The 25338-nt window shown below is 47.6% G+C and overlaps 1 protein-coding gene across 2 annotated transcripts in view; it reads left to right on the top strand.

Annotated features, from left to right (window-relative positions):
* Window positions 1-16801, top strand: part of fam110b (family with sequence similarity 110 member B) — a 43751-nt gene extending 26950 nt beyond the window's left edge. For both annotated transcript variants that reach the window (XM_056421581.1, XM_056421582.1), the window contains exons 3-5: window positions 8538-9064; window positions 11439-11842; window positions 13227-16801. In XM_056421581.1, coding sequence (XP_056277556.1) covers window positions 8942-9064; window positions 11439-11842; window positions 13227-14106 — 1407 coding nt within the window. In that variant the 5' untranslated portion in view covers window positions 8538-8941 and the 3' untranslated portion in view covers window positions 14107-16801. The remainder of the gene's footprint in view (window positions 1-8537; window positions 9065-11438; window positions 11843-13226) is intronic.
* Window positions 16802-25338: the final 8537 nt, after the last annotated feature.

A 25338-nucleotide genomic window follows, 5' to 3' on the forward strand; every position in this document is an offset into this window, starting at 1 on the left:
ACTCCTCTACAGACTCCTCTACAGACCCCTCTACAGACTCCTCTACAGACTCCTCTACAGACCCTCTACAGACCCCTCTACAGACTCCCACAGACTCTCTACAGACCCCTCTACAGACTCCTCTACAGACTCTCTACAGACCCTCTACAGACTCCCTCTACAGACCCCTCTACAGACCCCTCTACAGACTCCTCACAGACCCCCTCTACAGACTCCCATCTACAGACCCCCTCTACAGACTCCTCTACAGACTCCTCTACAGACTCATCTACAGACCCCCTCTACAGACTCCTCTACAGACTCCTCTACAGACTCCTCTACAGACCCCTCTACAGACTCCTCTACAGACTCCTCTACATACTCATCTACAGACCCCCTCTACAGACTCCTCTACAGACCCCTCTACAGACTCCTCTACAGACCCCTCTACAGACTCCTCTACAGACTCCTCTACAGACCCCTCTACAGACTCCTCTACAGACCCCCTCTACAGACTCATCTACAGACCCCCTCTACAGACCCCCTCTACAGACCCCCTCTACAGACTCATCTACAGACCCTCTACAGACTCCTCTACAGACCTCTACAGACCCCTCTACAGACTCCTCTACAGACCCTACAGACTCCTCTACAGACTCTCTACAGACCCTCTACAGACCCTCTACAGACTCCTCTACAGACCCTCTACAGACTCCTCTACAGACTCCTCTACAGACCTCTACAGACCCCCTCTACAGACCCCTCTACATACTCCTCTACAGACTCCTCTACAGACTCATCTACAGACTCATCTACAGACCCCTCTACATACTCCTCTACAGACCCCTCTACAGACTCATCTACAGACCCCCTCTACAGACTCCTCTACAGACTCCTCTACAGACTCATCTACAGACCCCCTCTACAGACTCCTCCACAGACCCTCTACAGACTCCTCTACAGACCCCCACAGACTCCTCTACAGACCCTCTACAGACTCCTCTACAGACTCCTCTACAGACCCCCTCTACAGAACCCCTCTACAGACTCCTCTACAGACTCCTCTACAGACCCTCTACAGACTCCTCTACAGACCCCTCTACAGACCCTCTACAGACTCCTCTACAGACCCCTACAGACTCCTCTACAGACCCTCTACAGACTCCTCTACAGACTCCTCTACAGACCCCTCTACAGACCCCTCTACAGTCTCCTCTACAGACCCCTCTACAGACTCCACTACAGACCCTCTACAGACTCCTACAGACTCTCTACAGACTTCTCTACAGACTTCTCTACAGACTCGTCTACAGACCTCTACAGACCCTCTACAGACTCCTCTACAGACCCTCTACAGACTCCTCTACAGACTCTCTACAGACCCCTCTACAGACTCCTCTACAGACCCCTACAGACCTCTACAGACTCCTCTCCAAACCCCCTCTACAGACTCCTCTACAGACCCCCTCTACAGACTCCTCTACAGACCCCTCTACAGACCCCCTCTACAGACTCATCTACAGACCCCTCACAGACTCATCTACAGACCCCCTCTACAGACCCCCTCTACAGACTCCTCTACAGACACCCTCTACAGACTCCTCTACAGACCCCTCTACAGACTCCTCTACAGACCCTCTACAGACTCCTCTACAGACTCTCTACAGACCTCCTCTACAGACTCCTCTACAGACTCCTCTACAGACTCCTCTACAGACTCCTCTACAGACCCCTCTACAGACTCCTCTACAGACCCCTCTACAGACCCCTCTACAGACTCCTCTACAGACTCCTCTACAGACTCCTCTACAGACCCCCTCTACAGACTCCTCTACAGACCCCTCTACAGACTCCTCTACAGACCCTCTACAGACTCCTCTACAGACTCCTCTACAGACTCCTCTACAGACCCCTCTACAGACTCCTCTACAGACTCCTCTACAGACCCCTCTACAGACCCCTCTACATACTCCTCTACAGACTCATCTACAGACCCCCTCTACAGACTCATCTACAGACTCATCTACAGACCCCCTCTACAGACCCCTCTACATACTCCTCTACAGACTCCTCTACAGACCCCTCTACAGACTCCTCTACAGACTCCTCTACAGACTCCTCTACAGACTCCTCTACAGACTCCTCTACAGACTCCTCTACAGACTCATCTACAGACTCATCTACAGACCCCTCTACATACTCCTCTACAGACCCCTCTACAGACTCCTCTACAGACTCCTCTACAGACTCCTCTACAGACTCATCTACAGACCCCCTCTACATACTCCTCTACAGACTCCTCTACAGACTCCTCTACAGACCCCTCTACAGACCCCTCTACAGACTCCTCTACAGACTCCTCTACAGACCCCTCTACAGACTCCTCTACAGACCCCTCTACAGACCCCCTCTACAGACTCCTCTACAGACTCCTCTACAGACCCCCTCTACAGACTCCTCTACAGACTCCTCTACAGACTCATCTACAGACCCCCTCTACAGACTCCTCTACAGACCCCCTCTACAGACTCCTCTACAGACTCCTCTACAGACCCCCTCTACAGACTCCTCTACAGACCCCCTCTACAGACTCCTCTACAGACCCCTCTACAGACTCCTCTACAGACCCCTCTACAGACTCCTCTACAGACTCCTCTACAGACTCCTCTACAGACTCCTCTACAGACTCCTCTACAGACCCCCTCTACAGACTCCTCTACAGACCCCTCTACAGACCCCCTCTACAGACTCATCTACAGACCCCCTCTACAGACTCCTCTACAGACCCCTCTACAGACCCCTCTACAGACTCCTCTACAGACTCCTCTACAGACCCCTCTACAGACTCCTCTACAGACCCCTCTACAGACTCCTCTACAGACTCATCTACAGACCCCCTCTACAGACTCCTCTACAGACTCATCTACAGACCCCTCTACAGACCCCTCTACAGACTCCTCTACAGACCCCCTCTACAGACTCATCTACAGACCCCCTCTACAGACTCATCTACAGACCCCCTCTACAGACCCCTCTACATACTCCTCTACAGACTCCTCTACAGACTCCTCTACAGACTCATCTACAGACCCCTCTACAGACTCCTCTACAGACCCCTCTACAGACCCCCTCTACAGACTCCTCTACAGACCCCTCTACAGACCCCTCTACAGACTCCTCTACAGACTCCTCTACAGACTCCTCTACAGACCCCTCTACAGACTCCTCTACAGACTCCTCTACAGACTCCTCTACAGACCCCTCTACAGACTCCTCTACAGACTCCTCTACAGACCCCCTCTACAGACTCCTCTACAGACTCCTCTACAGACCCCTCTACAGACTCCTCTACAGACCCCCTCTACAGACTCCTCTACAGACTCCTCTACAGACCCCTCTACAGACTCCTCTACAGACTCCTCTACAGACCCCCTCTACAGACTCCTCTACAGACCCCCTCTACAGACTCCTCTACAGACTCCTCTACAGACCCCTCTACAGACCCCTCTACAGACCCCTCTACAGACCCCTCTACAGACCCCTCTACAGACCCTCTACAGACTCTCTACAGACCCCCTCTACAGACCCCTCTACAGACCTCCTCTACAGACTCTCTACAGACCCCTCTACAGACCACTCTACAGACTCCTCTACAGACTCCTCTACAGACCCCCTCTACAGACTCCTCTACAGACTCTCTACAGACCTCCTCTACAGACCCCCTCTACAGACCCCTCAACAGACTCCTCTACAGACCCCTCTACAGACTCCTCTACAGACTCCTCTACAGACCCCTCTACAGACCCCTCTACAGACCCCTCTACAGACTCTCTACAGACCTCCTCTACAGACTTCTCTACAGACTTCTCTACAGACCCCTCTACAGACCTCTACAGACTCCTCTACAGACCCCTCTACAGACTCCTCTACAGACCCCTCTACAGACCCCTCTACAGACTCCTCTACAGACCCCTCTACAGACCCCCTCTACAGACCCCCTCTACAGACCCCTCTACAGACCCCTCTACAGACCCCTCTACAGACCCCTCTACAGACCCTCTACAGACCCCCTCTACAGACCCCTCAACAGACTCCTCTACAGACCCCTCTACAGACCTCCTCTACAGACTCCTCTACAGACCCCTCTACAGACTCCTCTACAGACTCCTCTACAGACCCCCTCTACAGACTCCTCTACAGAACCCCTCTACAGACCACTCGACAGACCCCCTCTACAGACCCCTCTACAGACCTCTACAGACCCCCTCTACAGACCCCCTCTACAGACCCCTCTACAGACCCCTCTACAGACCCCCTCTACAGACTCCCTCTACATACTCCTCTACAGACCCCCTCTACAGACCCCTCTACAGACCTCTTCTACAGACCCCTCTACAGACCTCTCTACATACTCCCCTACAGACCCCTCTACATACTCCTCTACAGACCCCCTCTACAGACCCCCTCTACAGACTCCCTCTACAGACTCCTCTACAGACCCCCTCTACAGACTCCTCTACAGACTCCTCTACAGACCCCTCTACAGACCCCTCTACAGACCCCCTCTACAGACCCCTCTACAGACCCCTCTACATACTCCCCTACAGACCCCCTCTACAGACCCCTCTACAGACCCCCTCTACAGACTCCTCTACAGACTCCTCTACAGACCCCCTCTAAAGACTCCTCTACAGACCCCTCTACAGACCCCTCTACAGACCCCCTCTACAGACTCCTCTACAGACCCCCTCTAAAGACTCCTCTACAGACTCCTCTACAGACCCCCTCTACGAGGGGTTAGTGATCTGATGTCAACACCTCCCCCTGAGAGCCAATCACTGACGTGTTCTCAGGTCTCGGAGGTTAAACCTCTCAATCTAGACGAGCGACCAGGTCTCCTGCTAATCATAATATAATAACACGATGTTACAGTTCAGAGACGCCACAGAAGAACCAATAGTCCTGCAGGCATCGAGGGCAGGAACTCTCTCTCTCTCTCTCTCTCTCTCCCCCTCTCCCTCTCCCTCTCTCGCCCTCCCTCTCTCTCTCTTTCTCTCTCTCTCGGCTTTGATTTTTGGAAGCAACATAGACCTAAATCCCGCCAGTGTTCTCTCCCGTCTGCTGGAGCACGATAAGAGTGGAAGTCTGTGGGTTACAGGTGAAGAAGAGGAAGAAGAAGATGTGCGTAGGATATTGCTCGTAAAAGAGATTGACTGTTTACCTTTCCTCCACTTCCTCTGTCTGATAGTGAGTTGTGCAGGAAATGAGCAAAACACATGTTCCCAATCCAAATGAAATCAGTCTGCCAATGCGTGTGTGTGTGTGTGTGTGTGTGTGTTTATCTGGGTTGTGTGTCTGTGGTAAACCAGAACCATATGTCCTTGTTCAGTGCATGAGTCACATGATGCAGAGCGTTCACAGATCCTTAAACAGCGGGTAGACGCCCCCGGAACGCTCTCCAGCTCTTCTTGGGAAGCCGAGGCGTTCCCGGGTCAGAGGAGGTGTGTCCCCCCCCCCCCCTCCACCTTGGGGCCTCTTCACCATGTCCGACGTGGCTGGAACAAGCGAAGGCGTCCAGACCCAGCAGCCCGACCGCCCCAGCTGGCCCCTCTGGACTTGACGGAGCAGCGGTTCTCCGCCGAGCTGCCTCCGGTTGGCTCCTCCCCCCCACGGCTCTCCGGGCCCAGCCGCCCGGTGAAGGACGCTCATGTTGGCCGCTTGTGTCTGTGATCTCATCCGTTTGGGTCACGAACCCCAAACCTCGTGGATGAGGGTCGGAGCGTAGGTGACATGAGGGCCGTGCTGACGGAGAACCGACCCGCCTGGCCGGCTCACGCTCAGGGATGGGTATCGTTTGGGTTTTTCCGATACCGGTGCTAAACCGGTACTTCTAAAACGCTACGCTAGCTAAGAGCTACGAGCTATCTTAAACATGCTTATAATGCCTAATTCATAATTTGTTGGCCTACTTTTATGAATGCAAGACTTGCAATCAACCTCACAGTCCTAATCTGAGTTCAGGCTGGTCATCACCGTCTCCTCGTGTTCAGGGGACCGTCTCCCCGTCGCGTCCAGCCTGACCTGATGCGCTCGGGGCTCACGGCGCATGCCCCCACTTTCAATAAATGATAGGCTACCGTGACCTGCTGACAGGGCGGAGTCACCAGAGAAGTTCAAAAGAATATTTATTTTCAATTTCAATGTGCGTTGCGTTTCGGGTCGGTCGGAACCGGTCGTATAGGTTTTCGGTACCCAACTCTACCGACGCTCCATTTTTTCCTTTTGACCCCGGGGAACTTGAGCTACTCAATCCCAACCCAGAGAACCTCAGACTTTGAGGTACTGACCCTCACCCCAACATCAAAGCCCCCTGAAGGTCGTTCATGTTCTTCCGGAGCAGAGAGAACGAAGAGAACAGATGCCCCGGAACCGGACCCTCTCGTTATCTTGTCAGCCATCTTCTATACATCCATCCATCCATTCTCATTCGCTTATTCCGGGGTCGGGTCGCGGGGGCAGCAGACCCAGCAGGTTGACCCAGGAGCCGGGAGATGTCATCCCTCCAGCGTGTCCTGGGTCTTCCCCGGGGGCTCCTCCCAGTTCTTCTATACATGTTGGGACACATTCTGACTTCCTCACTTAAAAGGACAGTGTGAGGTAACTAAATACCCATCGGCTCACTTCCTGTTACTGCAGTACCAGCGTTCAGGTGTACAGCTTTGAGTGGCGACCACCAACGTGTGCAGGCTTCGTCACTGCGGTGGATTTTTCGGGGCTTTTGAAAGAACCTTTCCAGAGCCTCTCGATGCGCGAGGTCAGACCCGTCGGGCCCGTGGATGGAGACGCGCACCGGGCTGCACGCCGGCCTCCTCGCAGCCGGTAAACACATGCCCTGGTTCTGTTTCTACAGATCCAACAGAACCTTCATTCAACAACGTACGTGTTCTCCATGTGCTGTCGTTGATGCATTCATGTCATGTATTTACTCACCTGTACAGCCAGGGGGCGGAGTTCCCCTCTCACAGCCAAGCTAGCTCAAAACCGTCGTCTTTTGCTGCCTGTCAAGGGGGGAGGGGCTTGTTCCTGAACTAGAACCAGGAGCAGGAGAGCTACTCCGGGTTCTACTCCAGGTTCTACTCCGGGTTCTACTCCGGGTTCTACTCTCAGTAGTAGAACAGGACTAGAGGAGCAGCAGGAGTCTGAGGGCGGCTGTCGGCTAAGGGGTTTCACGTTGTCACAGCTTAACTAGCATGGCGCTTTCTTTTTAACTGTTTAACTGACGGCAGTAATCTTTTTAAATGCATTTATTATTGATTATCGACATCCCCAGTTTGCACATGTTAGCATCACGTTGGCAACAGGGTGTGATATTCCACGTGAAGCACGTCTGCAGAACAGGCAGCCGCTTTCATATTCAGAATTAATAACCCATACAGATTTTTTTATGATCCAATATGAGCGGCTTCATCACTCCAGAAGTTTTTTATGTAATCGTCGTCAAATTTCTGTTGTAAAAGGGAAGTTACAAGACGTAATCCACTCTGCGTATCAGATTATAGGAAGCTGGTATAGAGAAGAGGAACTACTAAAGTTAGTGCTCAGCCGTTAGAGGTGATCAATAGGCTCCTCCTCCATGTCATGGCTTAACGGGAAAAGAGAGTAAAGGCTTCTCCCATCCGCCATGTTGTGTGTCACACTGGGAACCAGTGGCGGCGTCGTGGCCCAGCTCCAGACCGCCTCCTCACGCCGTGAAGCTGAATGAAGCTCAGGAGACGAGCTGCAGGAGGAACTCTCCAGGAACACAGAACCACCAGGAACACGGGAGAGAACATGAAGAATGCGTTCCATAGAAACCAAAACCATCCTAACGCTGATCAGTGATCAGCGATCATTGATCATTGATCATTCCCATCGCTTACAATGGTGACGATGCAAAAATATTGTAATTTAAAAGTTTAAGTTTAGTGCAAATTGGCACAATATGGAAATATCACACCCCAAAACAAGTTTTTTAATGGAAACGGTTGGAAATTTATATTTATCATTGTTGAGATGGAAACAGAAAGAAAAAGAGAAGATTCTCTTCATCGTTTGAGTCTTGGCTGCAGGCGCTCCTTTAATTACACCCTGTTGAGACTTCTTCTTCTTCTTCTACTTCCTCTTCTTCTTCGTTGGTAGAATAATGACTGGAAATCCAATGGAAACATTCATTCACATCTTCTTTCAATATTCAAAAATGTGTTTCACCTTTCTGAAGCATTGGATGGAAACGTGTGTGTGTGTGTGTGTGTGTGTGTGTGTGTGTGTGTGTGTGTGTGTGTGTGTGTGTGTGTGTGTGTGTGTGTGTGTGTGTGTGTGTGTGTGTGTGTGTGTGTGTGTGTGTGTGTGTGTGTGTGTGTGTGTGTGTGTGTGTGTGTGTGTGTGTGTGTGTGTGTGTGTGTGTGTGTGTGTGTGTGTGTGTGTGTGTGTGTCCTAGCTATTCCTGCAATTGTTGCTAGGTGCATGATGTCACAGTCTGACTCGACCCTCATTGGCTGTTTCCCTCCCTCTGGTTTCAGCCGGCGTGGCGAGCTGAAGCGAGCGTGGAGCGGCGTGGAGGCGTTCCTCTGCTTCTCCTCCGGCCCCCGTGGACGCCACGGCGCCGCACTGAGGAGCATCCGCCACCGCGTGTCCTCCTCTCCACCCGTCACTCAGCTTCTTCTCTCTCCTTCTATCCGTCTATCGGCCATCTTGCTGAGCACTGCAAACCTGTAGAGACCCCCCCCCCCCGGCCCAGAGTCTGGCTCGGTCCCCACGGGGTCCCACAAGCGATGAGGAGGGCCGTGGCGTTTGTTTCTTTCTAGACTTTTCTCCTCGCCACCTTGTGTCTTCATGTCTCGGGGGTCCTCCGGTGCCCCCGCCCTCTGTCGACCCCCCCGCACCCGCTGCCACCACGGCCGGCCCCCCCAGTCGCCTCGTTGCCATGCCGACAGAGACGCTGGCCCCAGGCCTGCCAGATAGCAAGGCGGCCGGCCCCGCCGCGGCCTACAGCTCCGCCGTGCCCCTCCGCATACTCAACAAGGGCCCCGACTACTTCAGGAGACAGGTACTGTGTGTGTGTGTGTGTGTGTGTGTCTAGCGTCTGTTCTTTCACTACCGAGTGATACTATTAAGAGGTACTAGACACGTTCCTTGTGGAGTCCCTGACTCCTCCCACAGCTCAAAGACATGCAGACGAGCGGCCGGCGACTCTTCATCGGCCGAGGTGAGGATGTCACAAGAGGAACTCATTGGGCTCCACCGTGTTTAAAAATGACCCATCAGGCCTCATTTATAGATGACGCCGGGAATTAACCACAAGTAACCAAAAACAAAAGATTGGGCGACGTCTAAACTCTCAAAACAGTGAATCCACTAAACTACAAACAAAGCCGTGACAATTGAACTACCCTCCTTATTACAAAGAACACGAGAAATCGACATGACGGGTAGAGACGGGGTTGGACATTTTTTAGGGAGCAATTTTTTCCCCACTGGCTGGAGCATTTAATAAATAAATTGGGGCACTTTTTGAAACTTGTGAAATAACATTTAACCTTTGTTAAAAAATAATATATATACTTATTCAGGCTTACAGTATATGAGCAATAATAAGAATATTAGGCAGTAGTCTACAGATTCAAAGTGTTTTCTTAGATTTTTTTGGACAAAAAACAAACAGAAAACAGACAACCATATTCAATGTTATTCTCTTTTTTGTGGTTATTTATTGTTATAAAATGTTGTAAACAACTATTAACAATTATAACTTATTGTTTTATCTTTTTATAATTCAAAATTATATTTATAGATTGTTTTGTGTGTGTGTGTACCTACCTAGTACAGGCAACACAGATAGGACACGCACAACAAAAATAAAACGCTAAATTAACGAATTTCTGGGGGCATCCTTTGCCCCTCCCCTCGTGATATCAGGGGCATCCTTTGCCCCCCCCCTGACTGCCTGAGGGAAGAAACTGTCCTGGTGTCTGCTTGTCTGAGCTCTGCAGCGCCCCCCAGAGGGGAGAAGCCCTCAGTACACCCGCTGCCTGGTTCATTGTGTGACGTCAGAACACTCCCTATCTCTCCTCTGATATGACGGAGGGACTGGATGGTTTGCTCCCAGTACAGTGTCCTGAAGTCTTTATTCTGACTGAAGAAGTTACAAAATGATCTGTTGCTAGATTTAAATGAATGCCTCAGATTGCACTAGATACTAATAATAATAATAAATAAATGAAATGTCTGAGCATCTGTCATTTAAGACATGTATAACAATAAGACGTCTTCTGATTGACCAAAAATCTCAGGTAAATATGTAGCCAACAACATATATAAGTATATTATTACTGTTTTTATTATAACCAGGAGTGTTATTAGAACTAGGACAACCATTTAGCGAAGGCCATTATGCGCCCCATCAGTTTGGCCCCTTAAGAATTTACCAAAGTGGCCTCTGACTTTGCCGTCTTCTCTTCTTTAGCTCCATTTGATACTTACTGAGACGAAGCACGTTGTGGTAGAAGCTCAAATATCAAGGAAGCATGTCTTCTTTGTAAATGGTTATTTTTCTAGGCCTGGAAAAGTCCCAGGAGAAAAAAAATCCCAAAAATGTGGGAAATGTGTTATATTCATCTGTGCATTCACGCTGAGTTTTAAGTAATGAATATGCTTTTAAAAGAATGACGCTCAAAATATAACCCGCCCTAAACTTTTTCATACTCGCAATTTTTTAAGTGAACGCACCTAAACTGAAAAGACATAAATGTTTATTCTTTAAATCAAACTATTGCTTCTCATTAATTTGCGTCATTTATACTGCATACGTTGACATTTTCTCACTTTTTCATGTATGCACCGAGATTTAAAATAATGTTCGGTCATGGACGTTTGGTCTAAAGTCCTGGAGTCCCATTGGTCACCCCGGTGTGATCCCTCGTTGGCGTCGAGGGTTTTTCTGTCTACAAGTTGTTGCCCTGCAAGCTGCTCTGGGTCTGCAGGGGGAGCAGGGAAGAGCGTGTCGGGTACAACACGGATAGGAAGTACAGGGTTCGTACGGTCATGGAAAACCTGGAAAAGTCATGGAATTTTAAAATGGTCATTTCCAGGCCTGGAAAAGTCATGGAAAAAACTTAAATCATAAAAGTTTTGGAAAAGTCATGGGCACTTGTTATGATCACATGTTCATTTACGCCGAGTTTGAAATAATAATAATAATGTGTTTTTTAAAGAAAGACGCTCAAAATATAAGCTGGCGTAATAAGCAAAATGTTCTACATTGTTCATGTTTATACTGAGATTTCAGTTTGGTCATGGACATTTGGTTTAATGTCATGGAAAAGTCCTGGAAAAGTCCTGGAAATCCATCGGTCAACATGTGTCAGAACCCTGGGAGTGGGTCATGAGTGTTGCGTTCATGGCGGTACCATCTTGTGTCTCAGGTGGAACAGAACCCGAAGCGCCTCAGTGCCGTCGAGAGACTAGAAGCTGACAAGGCCAAGTATGTCAAGAGCCAGGAAGTCATCAACGCCAAGCAGGAGCCAATCAAGCCACCCGTGCTGGCCAAGCCTCCCGCCGGCCACACCCTCCTGTCCAAGAGAGGCCCTGGGGTTGGCGGAGGAGGACACGGAGGCGGCGGACCTTTCAAAGCGTCCAATAACAACGCCAAGTCGGACACGTGCCCAACGAGCGGCGGCAAGCGGGGGAATCTAAACCTGGAGATCCTGAAGAATCTGCTGAACTCATCGTCCTCTTCAGGAGCCGGATGTGAAGGACATGGGGGCGGAGCTAAGAGTGCTGTGCTGAGGTTATCCGGGGGAATGGCCAGGAGCTGGACACCATCGGGGTAATTTACTCATTACATCAGACATGTTTGTGTTCTGACGAATGTCCTGCGAGGAGGCGTGTCCCAACAGACCGCATTAACCACGCTGTTGGCTCACTGAGTATCGGAGGCCTTTCATTGGTCACGTCTGACTGTCCGATGGAGTCGCTCCAGTCCTGCTTCGTCAGATAATAATCAATCAGTCGTGTCCCCACCATGGTTGACAGCCCCGATGGTGGTTCACCGCTGCTAGCTTAGCTTAGCGATGGTCCAGCAGAAGCAGAACAAGAGATTTCAGTTAGTGGTAAGAAAGGTGATCATTTCCAAAACTAACATTGATCAACGAGGTGGTCTTGGCAGGATGTCGGGTGAACGAGACTCGTGATTTGAGGGAATAAATAAGAATACAGAAAATCTTCTTCTTCTGGAGTTTGGTAAGAAAGAGTAAAGGTGTAGAGCAGATCTGGGACTGAGTGTTAGTTGTTCGTGACTGATTGGCCAGCAGTCGGTGCCTTTGTTGGTTGGGCCGGTTAGGGGAGGCGTCAGTAGTCAGGTTGGTAATGCTGCGTTCACACCAAGAGCGTTGAGAACGTTTACTCGCCCGACTATCTGTGGTTAATTTGCATCATTCGCACCGGAAAGGGGGCGTGGCCTATCTCCCTGGCTCGTCATTTCCTTCATCCACCATAGAAATAACCACTGTTTCTGCTTTGTACTTGTTGTGGAAATCCCACAAACGTTGAAACATCAACCGCCCTCACGTTTGGGTTCATAACATTAATATCATGTATAAATATATATATATATATATATGACATCACAGGCTCACACAGCTCGGTGAATTTCACCGACTACGTCTGGATCTCTGTCTCTTCCAGCGCAGCAGCCGCCAGTTTGATTGAAGATGGGCGGAGCATCTCAACGCTGATTGGCTTTAGCAAACCAGCGTCGGGCGAATCTCGTGCCAAAGTTAAAATATTTAAACTCCCTTGAATCCGGCAAATTGTTCTCAGCGTGTTATTTGCGCCCTGCGCAAATTTGCGTCATTCGCATCTACTCACAAGAGAAATGTGCATTCATGTTGGTGTGAATGCAGCATCAAGGTTGGGGTAAGACTATCAGGGTAAGCCAAGGGGCGGAGTAGGGCGGAGTAGGGCCGGGTAGGGCCGAGTAGGGCGGAGAAGGGCGGGTCTCTGGAGCTGAAACAACAATCGAACAGAGCTGTGGGGCCAGAGGCAGAACGATTGGTCAAGGGGGAACAAAGGGAACACGATTGGGTATGAGGCTATGAATGTATTATTTTAATTTTAGAAGTGGCCATGTCCAAGGTTCAAAAACTCTAGTAAAAAGTCCAGAGTTATGAAACTGCAGTCCACGTGTTTATCTTGTTGTTTCCTGCTCCTAGGATGCCGCTGACCTACCGTTCTACCATGACGCTCAACGAGCAGCCACCGGACTCGGCTCCCAGCCCCAGCACCTCTCACTCCCTCCGATCCTTCTCCCATTCCCTGAAGGTCCCTCCCATCAACGGCGGGGGGCGTCGCAGTCCGCTCCAGGGAGGAAACCTCAACCTTAGCAGACGAGGGGAAGGAGTGATAGATCGTTCTCGCTCTCCGCTCCCACCTCTTCTCACCTCCCACTCCTCCTCCGACCTCCTGCGGCTGTGCAACGGCAAGCCCCTCCGCACGGCGCGATCCGGCAGCTCCTCGGCTCCGCCCCTCCCACCCAAACCCAACCCCGCCACCCTCCCTCCGCCCGCTCTGTCTTTGTCGCTGCTCCCTCCCCGCCCGACTCCATCCCCCTCGCTCTGCAACAGCACCGCCCCTCAGTCGCTGCCGTGCGATTACGGAGACGCTTCCAATGCTTCTACCGACGCTAACCCGGAGCACGAGCTCGGCACGTCGGCCGCTCGTCGCTCGTCGCTACACCGATCGAAGTCGGACCTGTCGGATCGCTTCGCCCGTGCCGGAGCTGACGTGGAACGCTTTTTTAACTACTGCGGCATCGACCCGGAGGAGCTGGAGGCGGTCGGTCCAGAGAACTTTGCGAGAGCCAACTCGGACATCGTCAGCCTGAACTTCCGATCGGCTTCTATGATCTCCTCGGACTGCGACCGGTCGCGCCGCTCTTCCAACGACGGGCTGTCCGACGGGGAAGGGGAGGAGGAGGAGGCCGGCGAGCGCGTCCCGTACGGCATCTCGGCCGTGGAGCGGAACGCGAGAGTCATCAAGTGGCTGTACAGCATCAAACAAGCGAGAGAGACGCAAAAGGTCTCGCATGTCTAGGGCAAGCGCTGCAGTGGAATGGATGTACTTCAGACGGTGGACACCCTCCCCCGGGGTCTCAGAGGGGAACGATACCAGAACCTCTCATCCTGGTGCTGAACGGAACATTTGTCAAAATGGATGCAAGAGGAAAGCCTGACGTGTCTAACACACCTGGGAAGGAAATGAACGAGGAAGAGATGAGGAGAAGGACTCCAGTCCACTTGAGTTTAGAACATCATGAGCACTGCGACCAGAAAGGAACTACGACGGTCATATCAACTGGAGAGAAACAACCACGGGACAACGAGTTGATGACTGGCTTCTCTCTGGACGTTGTAATCGTAGAGACAGTCTGTCCATGTGATGGAGGAACCAGGGGAGTGCACTGCGATGTCCAAAGGACCCTCACATTGAAGAGTTCTAGACCTTTCTCACGGTGGACATTTTGGCTTGACTACTCAGATTATTGTGAGAGGGATTATCTTCCTGCATAGTTTGCGAGCTACATTTTATCTGTTCAGGTTCGGCCATCTCTGACACTGGCTGGGTCAACCGTCTTCACCACACAGTAGGAATGTGCTGAGCTGTCGCTGAGTCGGTGTGAATCGATCTCATGCTTCATGAGTCGGGCGAGTGCTGGATGTCAAAACACTGATACAGTGTGGTGGGTGAGTTTAGGCCGGGGCGAGGTCTAATCGGCCTCAGCTGGTGATGACTGTTAATTAGCCGCTGGGGCTGATTAACAGTCATCACCAGCTGAGGCCGATTAGACCTCGCGCCGGCATCTTTCCCTGAACCCCCCCCCCCCCCCCCTTCCAGCCACTCTACAGCTGAGCCTAAACGCTGCCACAGCACGTTTCTATGACTTAGGGCTTTCACTTTGTAAAAACGATGAAGAGCCGACACGCCATTTGTTTGAGTTCCATTTGAATAATCTTGCTGTAGGATTGTCATGATTATGTTCATTGGCGGTTCCTCCACTGCAGCACTGAGTGACGAGCTGACGGGTGTTTTCACATTCGTTGTCGTAAATTCTGTAAAGACCAAAAACACACCGCTGCCTAATGTTGACGCCACTGGACCATTTCCACCCGCTCCACACAGTAAAAGACGCACATTTGTGTGTGTCCATACACGATTTAAAGCTAATTCAGAGGTGGAAGACGTAATGTTACCTCAGATCTGTGACTTTTCGTAGACGTACTAATAAAGCACGCCAGGTTTTTATTTTTTCTTTAAATCTATGCCGTCAAATCCACCTTAATTCTCAGATGGTTGGTGTCATGATTCTCTGGTCACAGTAGCTCACTGGTTACCTGCATTTTGCATTAGTAAAGAGCGCAACAATAGCCAAGGTCAGAATGAAGAGATGCATTCAATAGTGAGATCAATACATTTGATCTGCGATTGGAATTACAAAGTGACAGCCCTAACCGTGAACTCCTCATAGCAACTGACTCCCGTGTCAAATGAAGCTACTGGTTGGTCAAGGCCACCATCAACATCAGTAGTTCTACCTGAGCTTCTCCAGTCAAATGTTCCCGTTGAGAAAGGCCGATGTCACAGTGTTGATGTCTTAGCTTTGAGAAGATAGCAAACGTTCTACGTCAAAATTCACTTTGGAAAGCTAGTGCACTGTTATAACACTGTTATAACAGTGTTAAAGAAACATTCATTCAACAGGTTACAAAGAGTTGGTTATTAATGAATTAATCAAATCAAATGTTGAGGGACTCATGAAACACGGGCGGTAGTAAGCTAGCTTTAGCTCGTGTGAAGCTAACTGCTGAATGAAGGCCTTAAGGTGTGAGGATGACGAGTGATGAAGGAAACTGAGGACACTGAATGATTCGGACACAGACGCACACAATATAGAATATTATCTCAATCAAGCACCACGGTTATTGTTATGCTGATGATTTATAATGTTGTCATCAGCCGGTTAACCAACCAACCCGTTCACTGGACAGTCGTATGTCCCGTGATGGGATGTGGCCACCGAGAGGCACTATCGACGAACCGGACATTTACAGTTCATTCATACATGTTAGGTCATTTTTGGGGTGATTCAAATTATAACATTTTGGTCAAATGGTCAAAATTACTAAATGTTCTTACTTGCTGAGCAAGAGCAAGAGATTTAGCCAATGTTGCCAACTCTTTCCCAATGAAAGTAGCGAGCAGCATTAGCTCCTAAAGATGCTAAGTCTAGCCACAGCCCCTCCCTTAAGGCCTCCTTCCAAGGCCACGCCCCCAAGTTAGGCCTCCTTCCAAGGCCACGCCCCCAAGATGATCAGAAAGATCATAAACAACAAACATGGCTAACTAACGTGTCATAGCTGTCAAGCTAGCATTGAGTGGGCAGGTACACGGGCAGGTCGGTCGTCCAATCATTTCATTCGGCCCAAACTGGACGATCTTACAGTTACCAAAATTTACTTAAAATATTACCAAATGGAATAATTTGAATGAGTGTAATGATGAAACCGGTCGGTCCGCTCGTGTCCCCTCAGTGAAATGTTGTACATCTGAGAAGGTTCAAAGGTCAAAGGACCCAGAAGGGTCGTCACAGGTCACGAGTTGTACGAGCAGAGAAGTGTCAACAGCCGTCTGGTGACATGAAGGCCACCGTGACCGAGACACTGAGCAAGAACCGCCGCAGGAGGGCGGAGCTTGTCTTTACGTCAAAGAACACTTTACGATGTCTTGCCGTCTCCCTGCCCGCTTCTTCCTCGGCTCGCCGTCTCCCTCGCCCGCCGCCTCGGCCCGCCTCCCTCGGCTCGCCGCTCCCTCGGCCCGCCTCGTCTCCTCGGCTCCGCCCGTCTCCTCGCCCGCCACCCTCGCCTCCTCGCTCGCTCTCGCCTCGCCTCGCCTGTCTCCCTCGGCTCCGCCTCCTCGCTCCGCCCGTCTCCCTCGGCCTCGCCCGCCTCCCTCGGCTCATCTCCCTCGCTGTCTCGCCTCGGCCTCGCCGCTTCGTCTCCCTCGGCTCCGCTTCGTCTCCCTCGGCTCCGCTTCGTCTCCCTCGGCTCTACGCTTCGCCGCCGTCGGTTACCTGCGTCCTCCGCCCCTGGTGTGTCCCCGCGGTAACGGGTGGGGGGGGTCGGGTCCGGATTACCTTCCCCGCCGTCATCTGTCGACATGTTTGCACGTCGCTGACGCGTCTCAAGGCCTGAAGCCATATCGGTGTGAATGCAGTGTCTACCAAGCGGTCAGCGTGTCTGTCTGCTGCCTCCCCTCCCCCTCAAGTGTGTCAACAACATCAACAACAACCCCACTGGGCTTACTTCACTTCCCTGGATAGAAAAACACCTATGGACAGAAAAGTCATGCGTCCGCGTGTCAGAAAGACCCTCTGAACTGTCTAAATGTAGCTTAAAGGGAACGTGTATCGGGTGTGGCGCCATCTAGTGGTGTGGTGGCTACCAACTCTGTCCACCATGAAAAAGACCGAATTCATGTCCGATGGATTGCACCGTGACACTAACAACTCACAAAGGTATCACCGTGTGTGGCTCACAGTGCGTCTCTTTATATTCCGGGTGGATATAAAGTGGTCGTTCTATTCTCATGAACACGAGTCCGAGTCTCAGGTGGTAAAACACCAATGAGTTATGAATATTATGTTCCATTTCCTAAAATGCGAGACACTCGCCAAACGTTTGAGTTGAAACGAAACGTTGGAAGCACAAGTACACGCCACCTGCTGATGACCTCATTCCCCTCAGCGTGGCTTCAATCAACCCTTCAGTGTCTCACCGCGGGGGAGTCTGACATGTGTGTGCAGAATGGCATTGTGGGAGTTGTAGGAGGTTTCCCCTTTTTGCTAAATAGATTGAAGTGCAAGTGAAGTGAACCCAGCTGAGCTCAGGGTTGTTCCAGCATGTTCCAGTCCAGAACCCTGATGTGTCCTTTCCCCCTCGTGTGTCCTGGACCCCAGAAACCGGCTGCCTCAGCATTAATAAAGACGACGTCCAACTCTTCTGGCCGTCTCCTCGCGCTTCAGTTCCTCCTCTGTCCACATGGTGTGCCGTTGAGTTGTTTCTTTTTCTTTTGGATCGACAGATGGAGTTCTTCTGTGGTACTTGCTTTGTATATTTTCATTCTCTGTGTTTTAAATGCTGTAAGAACAAATGTATATATTTGATTTTTAAAAAGCCATATGCTGGATTTCAGTTTGTTTTTGTTTTCTCGTCTAAAAGGTTATTAATGTGTGACAAAAAGATTCAGAACAAAAAAAGAATAAGCAGCTTTGTTGCTCGTTGCCCTCGGTACAGAACCGCCCGGTCGAGCCGGGCCGAGTGTCCGAGACACGAGTCGTGTTGACCATATGGTTTTTTTTCGACGTGGAAACTCTTACGTTTTGCTTGACTGACAAAACAAAAAAAAAGTGTTCATGTTTTTGTTTATTTTGATGATTTCAATAAATGGCTTCTTTTGCCATGTCTCTCTCACTGACGTCTTTTGTGTCCGTCCCTTAAGTTCAGAGGAACAGCGCCCCCTTCAGGATAGTGGTACATTCCGTTTAACGAGTCCTACAAAATCCTGGAGGTTATTGATTGCAAGTTTTGCATTCATAAAAGTAGGCCAGCAAATAATAAATTAGCCATTTTAACCATGTTTAAGCTAGCTCGTAGCTCGTAGCTCGAGCTAGCTACGAGCTACGAGCGTGACAGTCTGATATCCGTTTAATGTCAGTGCTCCATGAGAACGGCTTTCCCAGGGAATATGGCTGAAGAGGTTTTTAATGTCGTCATTATCAATCGTCTTTTTGTGCTCTTTTCTTTAAAGTATCGGTTCAGGCACCGGTATCGTTTTAAAAGTAGGCTACTGGTTTAGCACCGGTATTGGAAAAAACCCAAACGATACCCATCCCTAGTGAAAAGGCTCACGTTGGGCTTCGTGTCTCGCCACCTGTTAGCGGACACTTGAAAGCTTCAAGAAATGTCTTGTTAGCCACGGAGATTATTAGATTATTATTATGGGCACAGAACCGACAACCCGCTCTGGTTCGTTGAGGCGCTTTGGGTTTCAGTGAACGCTATATTTAGAATATTTTCACTGCTTCACTTTGCCGTCAGACGGATCTTTATGGTGTGTAGCTGAAGCTGTTCTACGTCTCCTCAAGGTCACAGAAGAAGTAGAGATGAGTTTCACAGTCAGTTCAGGTCCCCGTTGGAAACTATTCAGACTTCAGAATATAATTTGATCTGATATTCATTTATTTGTTGTCTCACCGACTGGAGAAGGAGCTCATAGAAACACACCTTAACACATCTGATCTATCGCTTTCAGATCATTCTATTTATAAAATCACACATTCTTCTCAGAGGGCTTTACAATCTGTACACATACGACTTCCCTGACCTTTGACCTCACATCGGATCAGGAACAACTCCCAAAAAAACTTTGATGGGGGAAAAAAGTGAAGAACCCTTCAGGAGAGAACAGGAGGATCCCTCTCCAGGATGGACAGAACAATAGATGTCATGTGACCTGATGAACAATAGATGTCATGTGACCAGATGAACAATAGATGTCATGTGACCATATGAACAATAGATGTCACGTGACTAGATGAACAATAGATGTCACGTGACCAGATGAACAATATATGTCATGTGACCAGGTGATCAATAGATGTCATGTGACCAGATGAACAATAGATGTCATGTGACCAGATGAACAATAGATGTCATGTGACCAGGTGAACAATAGATGTCATGTGACCAGAAGAACAATAGATGTCATGTGACCAGATGAACAATAGATGTCATGTGACCAGGTGAACAATAGATGTCATGTGACCAGATGAACAATAGATGTCATGTGACCAGATGAACAATAGATGTGACCAGATGAACAATAGATGTCATGTGACCAGATGAACAATAGATGTCATGTGACCAGATGAACAATAGATGTCATGTGACCAGATGAACAATAGATGTCATGTGACCAGATGAACAATAGATGTCATGTGACCAGATGAACAATAGATGTCATGTGACCAGATGAACAATAGATGTCATGTGACCAGATGAACAATAGATGTCATGTGACCAGATGAACAATAGATGTCATGTGACCAGATGAACAATAGATGTCATGTGACCAGGTGAACAATAGATGTCATGTGACCAGATGAACAATAGATGTCATGTGACCAGATGAACAATAGATGTCATGTGACCAGATGAACAATATGTCATGTGACCAGATGAACAATAGATGTCATGTGACCAGATGAACAATAGATGTCATGTGACCAGATGAACAATAGATGTCATGTGACCAGATGAACAATAGATGTCATGTGACCAGATGAACAATAGATGTCATGTGACCAGATGAACAATAGATGTCATGTGACCAGATGAACAATAGATGTCATGTGACCAGATGAACAATAGATGTCATGTGACCAGATGAACAATAGATGTCATGTGACCAGATGAACAATAGATGTCATGTGACCAGATGAACAATAGATGTCATGTGACCAGATGAACAATAGATGTCATGTGACCAGATGAACAATAGATGTCATGTGACCAGATGATCAATAGATGTCATGTGACCAGATGAACAATAGATGTCATGTGACCAGATGAACAATAGATGTCATGTGACCAGATGAACAATAGATGTCATGTGACCAGATGAACAATAGATGTCATGTGACCAGATGAACAATAGATGTCATGTGACCAGATGAACAATAGATGTCATGTGACCAGATGAACAATAGATGTCATGTGACCAGATGAACAATAGATGTCATGTGACCAGATGAACAATAGATGTCATGTGACCAGATGAACAATAGATGTGTGACCAGATGAACAATAGATGTCGTGACCAGATGAACAATAGATGTCATGTGACCAGATGAACAATAGATGTCATGTGACCAGATGAACAATAGATGTCATGTGACCAGATGAACAATAGATGTCATGTGACCAGATGAACAATAGATGTCATGTGACCAGATGAACAATAGATGTCATGTGACCAGATGAACAATAGATGTCATGTGACCAGATGAACAATAGATGTCATGTGACCAGATGAACAATAGATGTCATGTGACCAGATGAACAATAGATGTCATGTGACCAGATGAACAATAGATGTCATGAGACCAGATGAACAATAGATGTCATGTGACCAGATGAACAATAGATGTCATGTGACCAGATGAACAATAGATGTCATGTGACCAGATGAACAATAGATGTCATGTGACCAGATGAACAATAGATGTCACGTGACCAGATGAACAATAGATGTCATGTGACCAGATGAACAATAGATGTCATGTGACCAGATGAACAATAGATGTCATGTGACCAGGTGAACAATAGATGTCATGTGACCAGATGAACAATAGATGTCATGTGACCAGATGAACAATAGATGTCATGTGACCAGGTGAACAATAGATGTCATGTGACCAGATGAACAATGTCATGTCATATGACCAGATGAACCAGATGAACAATAGATGTGACCAGATGAACAATAGATGTCATGAGACCAGATGAACAATAGATGTCATGTGACCAGATGAACAATAGATGTCATGTGACCAGATGAACAATAGATGTCATGTGACCAGATGAACAATAGATGTCATGTGACCAGATGAACAATAGATGTCATGTGACCAGATGAACAATAGATGTCATGTGACCAGATGAACAATAGATGTCATGTGACCAGATGAACAATAGATGTCATGTGACCAGATGAACAATAGATGTCATGTGACCAGATGAACAATAGATGTCATGTGACCAGATGAACAATAGATGTCATGTGACCAGATGAACAATAGATGTCATGTGACCAGATGAACAATAGATGTCATGTGACCAGATGAACAATAGATGTCATGTGACCAGATGAACAATAGATGTCATGTGACCAGATGAACAATAGATGTCATGTGACCAGATGAACAATAGATGTCATGTGACCAGATGAACAATAGATGTCATGTGACCAGATGAACAATAGATGTCATGTGACCAGATGAACAATAGATGTCATGTGACCAGATGAACAATAGATGTCATGTGACCAGATGAACAATAGATGTCATGTGACCAGATGAACAATAGATGTCATGTGACCAGATGAACAATAGATGTCATGTGACCAGATGAACAATAGATGTCATGTGACCAGATGAACAATAGATGTCATGTGACCAGATGAACAATAGATGTCATGTGACCAGATGAACAATAGATGTCATGTGACCAGATTAACAATAGATGTCATGTGACCAGATGAACAATAGATGTCATGTGACCAGATGAACAATAGATGTCATGTGACCAGGTGAACAATAGATGTCATGTGACCAGATGAACAATAGATGTCATGTGACCAGATGAACAATAGATGTCATGTGACCAGATGAACAATAGATGTCATGTGACCAGATGAACAATAGATGTCATGTGACCAGATGAACAATAGATGTCATGTGACCAGATGAACAATAGATGTCATGTGACCAGATGAACAATAGATGTCATGTGACCAGATGAACAATAGATGTCATGTGACCAGATGAACAATAGATGTCATGTGACCAGATGAACAATAGATGTCATGTGACCAGATGAACAATAGATGTCATGTGACCAGATGAACAATAGATGTCATGTGACCAGATGAACAATAGATGTCATGTGACCAGATGAACAATAGATGTCATGTGACCAGATGAACAATAGATGTCATGTGACCAGATGAACAATAGATGTCATGTGACCAGATGAACAATAGATGTCATGTGACCAGATGAACAATAGATGTCATGTGACCAGATGAACAATAGATGTCATGTGACCAGATGAACAATAGATGTCATGTGACCAGATGAACAATAGATGTCATGTGACCAGATGAACAATAGATGTCATGTGACCAGATGAACAATAGATGTCATGTGACCAGATGAACAATAGATGTCATGTGACCAGATGAACAATAGATGTCATGTGACCAGATGAACAATAGATGTCATGTGACCAGATGAACAATAGATGTCATGTGACCAGATGAACAATAGATGTCATGTGACCAGATGAACAATAGATGTCATGTGACCAGATGAACAATAGATGTCATGTGACCAGATGAACAATAGATGTCATGTGACCAGATGAACAATAGATGTCATGTGACCAGATGAACAATAGATGTCATGTGACCAGATGAACAATAGATGTCATGTGACCAGATGAACAATAGATGTCATGTGACCAGATGAACAATAGATGTCATGTGACCAGATGAACAATAGATGTCATGTGACCAGATGAACAATAGATGTCATGTGACCAGATGAACAATAGATGTCATGTGACCAGATGAACAATAGATGTCATGTGACCAGATGAACAATAGATGTCATGTGACCAGATGAACAATAGATGTCATGTGACCAGATGAACAATAGATGTCATGTGACCAGATGAACAATAGATGTCATGTGACCAGATGATCAATAGATGTCATGTGACCAGATGAACAATAGATGTCATGTGACCAGATGAACAATAGATGTCATGTGACCAGATGAACAATAGATGTCATGTGACCAGATGAACAATAGATGTCATGTGACCAGATGAACAATAGATGTCATGTGACCAGATGAACAATAGATGTCATGTGACCAGATGAACAATAGATGTCATGTGACCAGATGAACAATAGATGTCATGTGACCAGATGAACAATAGATGTCATGTGACCAGATGAACAATAGATGTCATGTGACCAGATGAACAATAGATGTCATGTGACCAGATGAACAATAGATGTCATGTGACCAGATGAACAATAGATGTCATGTGACCAGATGAACAATAGATGTCATGTGACCAGATGAACAATAGATGTCATGTGACCAGATGAACAATAGATGTCATGTGACCAGATGAACAATAGATGTCATGTGACCAGATGAACAATAGATGTCATGTGACCAGATGAACAATAGATGTCATGTGACCAGATGAACAATAGATGTCATGTGACCAGATGAACAATAGATGTCATGTGACCAGATGAACAATAGATGTCATGTGACCAGATGAACAATAGATGTCATGTGACCAGATGAACAATAGATGTCATGTGACCAGATGAACAATAGATGTCATGTGACCAGATGAACAATAGATGTCATGTGACCAGATGAACAATAGATGTCATGTGACCAGATGAACAATAGATGTCACGTGACCAGATGAACAATAGATGTCATGTGACCAGATGAACAATAGATGTCATGTGACCAGATGAACAATAGATGTCATGTGACCAGATGAACAATAGATGTCATGTGACCAGATGAACAATAGATGTCATGTGACCAGATGAACAATAGATGTCATGTGACCAGATGAACAATAGATGTCATGTGACCAGATGAACAATAGATGTCATGTGACCAGATGAACAATAGATGTCATGTGACCAGATGATCAATAGATGTCATGTGACCAGATGAACAATAGATGTCATGTGACCAGATGAACAATAGATGTCATGTGACCAGATGAACAATAGATGTCATGTGACCAGATGAACAATAGATGTCATGTGACCAGATGAACAATAGATGTCATGTGACCAGATGAACAATAGATGTCATGTGACCAGATGAACAATAGATGTCATGTGACCAGATGAACAATAGATGTCATGTGACCAGATGAACAATAGATGAACAATAGATGTCATGTGACCAGATGAACAATAGATGTCATGTGACCAGATGAACAATAGATGTCATGTGACCAGATGATCAATAGATGTCATGTGACCAGATGAACAATAGATGTCATGTGACCAGATGAACAATAGATGTCATGTGACCAGATGATCAATAGATGTCATGTGACCAGATGAACAATAGATGTCATGTGACCAGATGAACAATAGATGTCATGTGACCAGATGAACAATAGATGTCATGTGACCAGATGAACAATAGATGTCATGTGACCTGATGAACAATAGATGTCATGTGACCAGATGAACAATAGATGTCATGTGACTAGATGAACAATAGATGTCATGTGACCAGATGAACAATAGATGTCATGTGACCAGGTGAACAATAGATGTCATGTGACCAGATGAACAATAGATGTCATGTGACCAGATGAACAATAGATGTCATGTGACCAGATGAACAATAGATGTCATGTGACCAGATGA

Source organism: Pseudoliparis swirei, chromosome 8 (assembly GCF_029220125.1).
Source record: "Pseudoliparis swirei isolate HS2019 ecotype Mariana Trench chromosome 8, NWPU_hadal_v1, whole genome shotgun sequence".
NCBI lineage: Eukaryota > Metazoa > Chordata > Actinopteri > Perciformes > Liparidae > Pseudoliparis > Pseudoliparis swirei.